This window comes from Chrysochloris asiatica, unplaced genomic scaffold (assembly GCF_000296735.1).
Source record: "Chrysochloris asiatica unplaced genomic scaffold, ChrAsi1.0 scaffold00083, whole genome shotgun sequence".
Lineage (NCBI taxonomy): Eukaryota > Metazoa > Chordata > Mammalia > Afrosoricida > Chrysochloridae > Chrysochloris > Chrysochloris asiatica.
The window spans coordinates 7,454,855-7,465,640 of NW_006408601.1; the positions used below are offsets into that span (position 1 = coordinate 7,454,855).

At 38.6% G+C, this 10,786-nt stretch overlaps 1 protein-coding gene across 1 annotated transcript in view; it reads right to left on the reverse strand.

Moving 5' to 3' along the window:
- The window catches only part of PIK3C2A (phosphatidylinositol-4-phosphate 3-kinase, catalytic subunit type 2 alpha), a 202,827-nt gene that overhangs the window by 127,310 nt on the left and 64,731 nt on the right, over positions 1 to 10,786 (reverse strand). Inside the window, exon 2 of the mRNA XM_006865791.1 lies at positions 7,148 to 8,288. Coding sequence (XP_006865853.1) covers positions 7,148 to 8,218 — 1,071 coding nt within the window. The 5' untranslated portion in view covers positions 8,219 to 8,288. The remainder of the gene's footprint in view (positions 1 to 7,147; positions 8,289 to 10,786) is intronic.

The following is a 10,786-nucleotide window of genomic DNA, read 5'->3' on the forward strand; positions in this document are numbered from 1 at the left end:
ATTATTTTTGCACTCCATTGGGTCACCTCTTTTTGGAATGTACACAAGTATGGATCTCTTCCATTCAGTTGGCCAGGTAGCTGTCTTCCAAATGTGTCACAACTGAGTGAGAGCCTCCAGTGCTGCTTCAGTTTATTGAAAGATTTCAGTTTGTATTCCATTAATTCCTAGAGCCTTGTTCCTTGCCAATGCCTTCAATTCACCTTGGACTTCTTTCTTTAGGATCATTGGCTCTTGATCATATGTTACTTCTTGAGATGGTTGAACATCAGCTATTTCTTTTTGGTACAGTGACTCTGTGTATTCTTTTCATCTATCTTCTTTTGATGCTTTCTGCAACATTCAATATTTTACCCCAAGAATCTTTCAATATTTCAAGTTGAGGCTTGAATTTTTCCCTCAGTCCTTTCAGCTTGAGAAATGCTGAGCATGTTCTTTCTTTTTGGTTTTCTAACTACAGATCATTATTGCACACAGACCTTTGTATATTCATTATAATTTACTGAAGCATGCATTTCAGAATTGTGCAGAATTACCATATTACCTAGCAATTCTGCTCTTAGGTATGTTTCCTTTTATTTGATGATTCTTGCCTCAAAGTTTCTTACTTTGCTTTCAAATACTTTAGGAGGGGTGAGTGTTCTTATTTAATGTAAAAAATACCATTTAGCATGACAAGGTATGGAAATTTAAGAGAAAATAATCTGACAGAGTATGCTTATGATTCCACTTTAAAAACTGTAACTTATTTGTGACAATAGTGAAAGGGGTGAATTGCTCCCCTCTCCCCCAAATTCATAAATGGTATTAAAAGGGCTAAGAGAACTTAATATTTATTATAAAATATTTAGGAAATTTTTTAAATACTCAGAAAGGTTTTGTTTGTAGGATTACCTGCTTGCCCTGTAAATTTAAGCATTTGAAGTCCTTAAAAGAAAAATTCTATAAAATTTATAAATACAATATAAATGCTAACGGAATTTTACCACGTTTGCACAATGAGAGGTGATTTTAAGAGGGATTTAGTTTTTAAATCTGCAATGACCAAACCTTAAAGACTTTAGGGAGTGATTGTTCTTATTTTGTTAAAAATTTATTTTTTTACTAAATTTAGAAAGAGAGTAACAAAATTTATATAAGTTAAACTTAAAATCTTGAGAAAAGCGAGGCTTAATTTTTAACTTTTATAAAAGTAAATATTAACTTAAGACCGTAAGTTTTAAGTTTGTGTCTATGCACAAAGAAACACCTTGGGAATCAAAACTCAGTTGAAAATTAAGTTATTAGTTTTCTTAAATTGTGCCACCCAAAACTGGACACAGTATTACCTACTAATAGTAGATTGATGGTGGTGGGTGTGTGCCATGGAGTAGGTTCTGACTCAAAGGACCCTGTAAAGGGTTTCCGAGGCTATAACTCTTTATGGGACCAGAAAGCCTCATCTTCCGCCCGGGGAACCGCTGGTAGTTTCCAACTACTGACTGTGAGATTAGCAGCCCGATTCATAACCATTATGATACCAGAGCTCTATTGCAGTAGACTAGGGACAGGTATACTTCTGTTCCAAATACTATGCGTATATTGATGCAGCTTTAAAATGGCTTAATCAGTCTGAGGGCTACATCACAATGTTGACTAATGCACAGCTCTGTTGTTGCTAAGTGCCATCAGTCAGTTCCAACCCAAGCGATCCTGTATAGGGTTTTCAAGGAGCAGCTGGTGAGCTTAAATCTTCGAACTTGTGGTTCAAATCAGCGCAGTAACACACAGCGCCACACCAGGACTCCTAATGTACTGCTTACTATAAACTAAATTTCCTAATTCCCCTCTAACTCTTGTTGTCAAATCTTGCCCTGCACTTCAGAGTTTCTGTTTTATTCTTACTAAGTGTGATCTTGTTACAATTGGCCTACCATGTTGTCAGGTGTTTTCAATCTGTGAGTCAAGAAATCATGGAGTAGATAATAACCAACTTTTTTTTTTTAACTTTTTATGGTAGTTTGGGAGTCCTGGTGTGGTGTGGTAGGGTAAGCACTGGGCTGCTAATTACAAGATTGGTGGTTTGAACACAATAGTCGCTCCTGAGAAACTCTATACACTGTTGCTATGAGTCGGAATCAACTCAATGGCATTTAATAATAATAACAAATTATGGTATGGGTGGAAGTTTACTGAACAAATTACTTTTCCATTTATACACATTTTCTTTCATGACATCAATTGCAATGTAACACCATTTTCCCCACTTCCTCCCTGGATTCCTTGTTTCTATTTGTCCTTTTCTATCCCTTCTTGCCTTCTGAATTTTCTTTTTGGAAAAATGCTGCACTTCCAGTGTAGTGTGGTTGAGTCTACTGAGGAGTATGTTCCTGCCTGGTATTATTATTCACTTTATAGGCCTGTCTATTGTTTGGCTGAAAGTTGATCCCTGGGGTGAGTTCAGTTTCAGGCTTAAAGGGTGTCTAAGGGCCACAGTCTTGGGGGTTCCATCAATTTTGATCAGGCCATTAAGTTTGGTCCTTTTTTATGCCTTTGACATTTTTTTCGACATTTTTTTCTTACTCTCGTCCAGAACCTTTTATTGTGGTTTTGAGCAGGGCAATTTTGGTGGTAGCCAGGCATTATCTAAGTTCTTCTGGTCTTAGGATAGTGAAGGCTGTTTCCTGTATGACCAAAAAAATTAAAAAAAAAAAAAGTTCTCCCATATAAACTATCACATAATTCACAATAATAAAAAAAAAAAAAAAAAAAAAAAAAAAGAATGGAATAGAAAACAGAAGAATGTATCACCCTTTGCTGTTAAGTGCCATCGAGTTGGCTCCAATTCATAGTGGCCCTATGGAGTTTCCGAGGAACAGCTGATGTGTTTGAACTGCCCAACCTTGTGGTTCACAGTTCAATGCTGACCCTACAGCATCATACCAGGTGTTACCCTTAATAAGGATTAATATTGTTGTTGTTGTTGTCAGGTGCCATCGAGTCGGAACCGACTCATAGTGACCCCATGCACAGCAGAACGAAACAATGTCCAATCCTGGGCCAACCTCACTACCGCTGCCACACTGAGTCCATCAATGATGCCACCTGGCTGACCCATCTCGTTGGGGTCTTCCTCTTTTTCTCTGACCCTCCACCCTACCCAGCATGACATCCTTCTCCAACGATTGTTTCCTCCGGACAATATGTCCAAAGTAGGAGAGACGAAGCTTAGCCATCCTGGCCTCCAAGGAGCACTCTGGCTGCACTTCTTCCAAAACAGATCTATTGGTTCTTTTGGCAGTCCATGGCACTTTCAGTATTCTCCTCCAACACCACAACTCAAAGGCATCAATTCTTCTACGATCCTCCTTATTCACTGTCCAGCTTTCGCATCCATATGAGGCTACTGAAAACACAATGGCCTGGGTCAGGCGCACCCTAGTCCTCAAGCTGACATCTCTGCTCTTCAACACTTTAAAAAGTTCCTGTGCAGCAGATTTGCCCAGTGCAATACATCGTCTGATCTCTTGACTGCTACTTGGGAGTTTGAAAAACGATGAAAAATTATTACCTTTAATTCCATTTTCCCATGAGTTTTGTGAAGTCCCTTCATACAATTTCATAAACCATTTCTCTTAGTCATATTATTTCAGTGTATACTGAGCTGAACGAGCACTGGTGATGCAGTGGTGAAGTGTTTGACGGCTAGCCAAAATGAGAAGTATGAACCCACCATCCACTCCACAGAAAGAAACTGTGGCAATCTGTTTCTATAAAGGTTTAAAGCCTGGAAAACCCTATGGGGGGCAGTTCTACTCTGTCCTATAGGGTCATTATGACAAGTAAAATGTACAGCTGATCTCTCAACAATAGGGAGGTTAAGGACAGTGATACTTCATATACTTGAAAATCTATATATAACTTTGGATTTCCCCCAAACCTCATTATTAATAGCCTACTGTTGACTGGGAGCCTTATCAATCACACAGTCAGTTAACACATATTTTGTATGTTATGGATTTTATATGCTGCACCCACATAAAGGTTGCATTCTCAACATGAGATACAGGTACTCTGCAAAAATTGCAAGGTTTTCACATCTGTGAGAGCTTCATGAATTTCCTTTTATTTACAATGGACTCATTCATCTTGAAATGGTGGGCAACCAAACCTGTAGACTTCAATCTACAATACACATCAAACCATTAAATTTTTTCTTGTAATGTCATAACTTCTGTTTCCTAAGAGCACTTCCAGCATCTGTACTGGCTCTATATGGGTCCCATGGTGTTATTTACTATCGCACTACACATGATGGAAAATATGTTGTTGTTAAGTGCCATTAAGTAGATTCCGACCCATAACAACCCTGTTTCGGGTTTCAAAGGAGTTGCTGGTGAGCTTGAACTGCCAATCTTGCAGTTCAAACCAACTTTACAGTCCAGCACATTAACCCACAGCACCATACTAGGGCCATGAAATCACTTTTTACTATGATATGTAATTTACTAGAGAGACAAACTGCTCTAGAAGATTAGCATCACATGGCATGTAAAAAAAAAAAAAAAAAGCCATGGATAAGTAGACCCATGCAATTCAAATCCATGTTCTAGGGATAACCTATTTCTTAATTTGGGCTGAAGTAAAATATAGTTGAAAAACATTACGCATGTAAGATTTTCCTGGATTCTGATTATTTCCTCCAAAAATATCTGAAAAACATACCTCCTTTTGGATATTTTTCCCTAAAATAGGTTCCAGTCCCTCACCCCCATACTCTGAACATTTGCTGCTTTCTGCAGGCATCCAAAATGGCTTTCTAAAGTCAATAAATTCAATTAAAACTACCAAAATCATGTAAAATTTGTTTCTCTTTCCTGAAATGCTTCTTGGCTCCTGTGAGGTAATAAATCATATTGCAGAATGTAATTTTGCCTTTGTCCTTGGTTCCTTGAGAGACAATATTTGGAAATTCCTGAATAATGGAGGTTACCTTTTGTTAGCACCTTTGAAGCCTAGCATTTCAAACCCACCAGGTGCTTCTCAGGAGAAAGAGAAGCTGACCTACTCCCCTAAAGACCTGTTGTTGTTGTTACAAAAAATCTTTAGTGTCGTGTTACAACAAATCTGTAGTGCCGTGCAGTTGGTTCTGACTCATAGTGACGCTGATAGGATTTCTGAGGTGAGTTTGAACTGCCAATCTAGCAGTTTAAACCAACCTTGCAGTTCAGTGCATTAAAACCTTGTATACAGTTGCTATGGAGTCTTGGTGTGGTACTGTGGGTTAATGCGCTGGACTGCATAGTTGATTTGAACCTCAAGGTCGGTGGTTCAAGCTCACCAGCTGCTCCTTGGAAACACTATCCAGGGTCACTATGGGTCAGAACCAAATCCATGGCACTTAACAACAACAACATATGGTTGCTTATGAGTTGGAAGTGACTGGATGATAGTGGATTTGGTTTTGGTGTTTTATTATTTAGACCTAAAGACTATACCTGAGGATTTGTTCTAATGTGTATAGGGTTGGCCAAGTCAGAAGGTCTGCCTTGTCACCTGATATTAGCTGACATCAGGGAGGGACAGTGAACATGATTCAATCATGCATATGCAATGAAACCCCAATCATGCATATACAATATAGCCAGTAAAAGGCTCTGGACATGGAAGCTCTGGTTGGTGGAAAACCTTGATATATATGGAAGGGCAGTGCTCCCTTTTGGAGTGATAGAAGTTTCACATTAGGAACTATCTCTGATCTTGCTGTATATGTCTCCTTTTCCCTTTTTTTGCTATAATAAATCTGTAATTGTAAGTATAATACTTTCTGTGAGTTTTGTGAATCATTCCAGCAAATTACTAAACCCAAAGAAGTAGTGGGAGCCAGTAGATAAAAATGAGGAAACTCAGGGAGACACTAAGGCTTGCATACGACTTTCTGAAGGGGATGTAGGAAAACCTTTTAATTTGTGGCAAGTCAGAAGAAAAGGTGTTGGGTGTGACTGTCTGCCTATCTGGTAGTCTGAAGGACAATAATTCTTTTAACTTGTGAGATCTAACCTAGTTCCAGGTCAGAGAGATAAAGTGCCACATGGGTAACTGGTGTCAGAGAAGATCTGACTGATCCTCATATTTGGGGTAATAGATTTATGTTGACTTTTATCTACAAACCTCCCCATGGTCAAAATATTAGCTCTGTGTTGATCTAGTTGACTGAATAATATACGTCATTCTAAGGTAAAGGAGGAGTCCTGGTATGGCATTATGGGTTAATGTGCTGGACTTCAAGATTGGTGGTTCAGGCTCACCAGCCACTTATCAGAAACCCTGTACAGGGTTGGTATGAGTCGGAATCAACTCGTCGGCACTTAACAACAATAACAAAGGTAAAAATGAGGCTTAAACATTTCCAGGATCCACAGATAAAATACACTAAACAGTTAAAAGAGTAAGTACAAATCTACAACATTGGGAAGGGATAAGCCCTACTGCCTGTCTTTTGAAAGAAGATATCCTGACCACCCACCTCTTACCTAATTTTCCCACAAGACTTACCGTTTCATTCTTAACCTTTACCAATATCATTGCTTAAGGAGAGTCCTTTAAACGACTCATCTTCCTTCTTTCTTGGGCTATGTTTTCATCTATTAATTTTTTTTATGGGTAAAAACAACTCTATTGTTGTTGTTGTTGTTATGTGCCGTGGAGTCGGTTCCGACTCATAGCGACCCTTTACAGGGTTTCTGAGGCTGTAAATCTTTACGGGAGCAGAAAACCTCATCTTTCTCCCACGGAACAGCTGGTAGTTTCGAACTGCTGACCTTGCGGTTTGCAGCCCGATTCGTAACCACTACGCTACGAGAGCTCCTTAAGAATTTCTATAGTCTAGCTAAATAGAAAATTCCTTGTTTGCTCTGAAAAATAGAAGAGAAAGAAGGGACCATATATAATGAGGACACATAGAGAGACAAAATTATCTCAAATGCCTCTGAGGCAGTTGAATCCTAGAAACTATTATTATTATTTAGCAAGCAATTTATCACAGCACACATGAAGTAAACAAAAAAGATTCAAGATGAAAAAAAAAACTATTCCTAATAAATTATACACACACATAAAGTCTGCATTACACTACTAAGTTAAAAAATGTAATAAGACAAGACTATACCTGAGATACTTGGCCCTGGGTTTTTATAAGTTGAGTTGTCCGAATATTTAAAGACTGGCTTCTTATAACAGTTGCTCCAGAAAGGGATTTTCCATTCACCTTTCTTTCAAGATGACAACTTGCTAGTGAACTCTCTGCAAGAAGAACAGCATCCCAGGGATCCTCTGCTGGCAAACCTGGAACAGTTTTCTCTTCTTCATGGTCCAATACCTCTATATTGTCCATCTTAGGCTTACTTAGAGGATCCAAGTCTAACCAGTCAAATTTACTGATATCTTCAGATTTTGGAGAAAGCTGTAGATTGCTGACTGTAGCTTTTGAATTAGTTATTTCCAAATCAGTCCTCGCTTTTCCATTTTTTAAAAATTCTGATGTACTAGCTATTTTGTCAAATAGTTTTGCCATGTCAGGACTGACTACTGGACGATAGATAGGTAAGCTTCCTTGTGGATGAAAGTGTGTGGCAGGTGTCAAAGGATAGGAAAAATAAGGAGATTGTCTCGGAAGACTTAAAAAGATGGGTTCTGTAGATGTAAAAGAAGGCATCCTTGGATTGAAGCCATTCTGGAATGCAACCTGTTTACTGTAAGTTGAAGGATATGTAGAAGGTAAAGTATAAGTGGGAGACCCAGATATTCCAGGTGGCCACTGTCCTCTCTGAGTAGTAGGTCCAAGACAGAACTGTGCTGAAATTGTAGGGCTCAGAACAGGAGTAACTGGCAATACAGGTGTTTTTCTAGTTTCAAAACTGTCATCCAACAATAACTTCTCAAGTTCAGCTTGAGTAAGCTTTTCAACATCAATATCTACTGCTCTTTTTTTGGATTCTGATTCAGGAAACACCATCAGGTCATAATCCTCTTTGTTATGAACTTGTGCATTCTGTCTGGTGCTGCTTGACAACTCAAAGCCTCTCTGACTATCAGTCCCATATTTATCCTTTTGCAGTTTTGCTAAAGCCTCAGCCTCCATCTGTAATGCCTCTTCTTTGTTCACATCTTTTGTTCTTGTTGGTTCCAGATGTGAGGATGAACACTGTTTAAATCTGCTGTTACTGGATATCTGAGCCATGTCCACTTAAAAGACTAAGTCTGTCTTCCTCTAATCTACTTCTTCCTTGTAGCTTCCAAAATATCAAGACCTACACATAAAAGTAAATAAAACATACAATTAGATTTTTTAAACATAAATAAAATTTGTTTCCAACTTACCCCACATGACGTAGGATTTAAAGATTTAAAGCCACTTACAAAAATAAACAACCCACCCACACACACAAAAAAGAGAAATCTGATGAAAGAATAAAGATATTTTACATACTGTTGTATTAAGGAAAATGCTTAAATATGCATGACTTTAACCTGTGCCTAAGGTTAGAATTGGCAAAGTAAATGGACTCAAGAAGCTTTTATTTCAACTATAACAACGGCTGTCAATAACCACTGGCATATCTTTTGGCAGAATTCATGGCATGAAATAGGTGCTAGTCATTATTTCAAAGGTTTATACTTATGTAAACAGCAAGTCAAAATGGTTTCAAACTTTTGATGTTTGTTAAATTGCTCAAAAGGAAATTAGCACTAAAAAACTATAATCAATGAAATGAGGCTCTTTTACTATATCATAACATCATGTGAAAAACTGATTATGGGATCAGATTATTCTAGGAATATTAAAATTTTATATATAAAAAATAGAATTATAAAACAACTGTTAAGACTATAAAATATAATATAACGCTCAAAGGCTAAATTATGGCTGAAGTCATCAAGCAGTTTTAATAACATTTCTATTCTGATTATTTGCAATTATGTACCTATATATTTTTTTTAATTGATGAATCATACTTATTTTGAAGGTAGCTCATTTTTAAACCTTCTCATAGATCAGTTTTTAATACTTTATTCTTCCTTATTTAAGACAAACACTTGATTCTAACCAAGATTACTCCATAAAGCAACAAAAGATCAATTAAAGTGTTTATTAAGCCTTGGAAACCCTGTACAGGTCATTATGAGTCAGAACTGACTCTGTGACACTTAACAACAACAACATGTTAACTATCTACTGTGTAACAGAGGGCAGTGCTCCTGCTTCTAAATCAATATCATATGGGTCTGGAGCCAGACCACATTGATTCAAGGAGCTGAATGCCCTTTGGCAAGTGAAAACTCTTTCCATGACTTAGTGGCCTAAGTTTTAGAATTAAAAAGTTGCTATGATTCAGTGAATTACTTGATATGACTCTTCTGTTCAGTCTTTGTAACTCCCACCATACGATTGGGTGTTGTTGTTGTTAAGTGCCTTTGAGTCAGTTACAACTCATAGAAACCCTGTACAGGGTTTCTGAGAAGTAGTTGGTGAACTTGAAACACAGATCTTGCGGTTCAAACTGACTTTGCAGTTTTAACCCACAGCGCCACACCAGGACACCTTGGACCATGCAAATAGCGTGTACGAGACTTCCATGAGGAAATTGATTGGTTTTGCCATTCCAGTGGGTTTAAAATGAGCCATCTCAGAAGGATCTCAAAACCATCAAGAAACAAGAGTGATAAGCAGAGTGCATCAATTGAACCCTGAGATTCCTGCACAGGTAACTTGTAGTGGGAGAGGCAGACAGAGGCAGCAGCTGAGGGATCAGCATGGAGAGACAGAGCAGAGGACTGTCCAGCTCACAGAATAAGTAAAGCTGAGTGCCTTGTGACAGGAGACAGCTTGCATAAACAGGTGCCCTTTGGGCATTTATCAGCAGTGTTGAAAGAGCTTGTAACACTTGCCAGAACAGGGTAGAAGCCAAGGGACCATGAAACTGAGAGGCTAAGGACAGCCTGCAGTACAGCTGAGAAGAGGCACTCCTGACCAGAGAACTGTTGTATCCCGAATTGTTTATGCTCCTGAATTGTATCCAGTTAACTTCCCTAGTACACCCCAAAATCCTGAGTATTGCTTGTGAGTACAAGGTGGCCTTTGCAATAGATTAACTAAATAGCTCATCAGAAAAGTAGTTTGTGGTAGGGATGGTTGGTGTCAGAATAGGGTAAAGCAGGTTGAAGAAATGTCTGGCCTCTAAATTGTAGGAATAAGCCTTTAGCTGATTTTGAATTCCTTTTTTCTTCCCGCTCATGAAGCTGGAGGTCAGACAGCCTCCATAACATTTCTGCAGTTACTATAAGGTGGTTCAAGCTCACCAGCTGCTCCTCGGAAACCCTATACAGGGTTGCTATGGGTCAGAGCCGACTCGGTGGCACTTAACAAGAGAATAAGGATTAAATTAAACAATGCAATTAAAAGTGCTTTTTAGGGGCTTGATGGTGGCTAGGGCGGAGGTGCAGTAAAGTTCGCCATCAGAAATACCACAGAATATCAGGCAAAGCGGATCCAGGGCAGAGCTCCAAAACTCGGAACCACAGAGATAGGAATATTTAAAAGATTTGAAAGCTTATAGCTAGTGGAACTTGTAGCAAAAGTAAGGAATCATGTACTTTTGAATCTGCTGGGCTTGGCGGACCAGAGCCGACAACTTGGGCCCGACCAAACAGCAAGACCAAGTGGTGGACAATACGCTTTGTTCTGATTTTCTTTTCTTTCTTTCTTTTTTTTGTATCTGTTCATTACCTCTCTCCCCCAACCCCCACC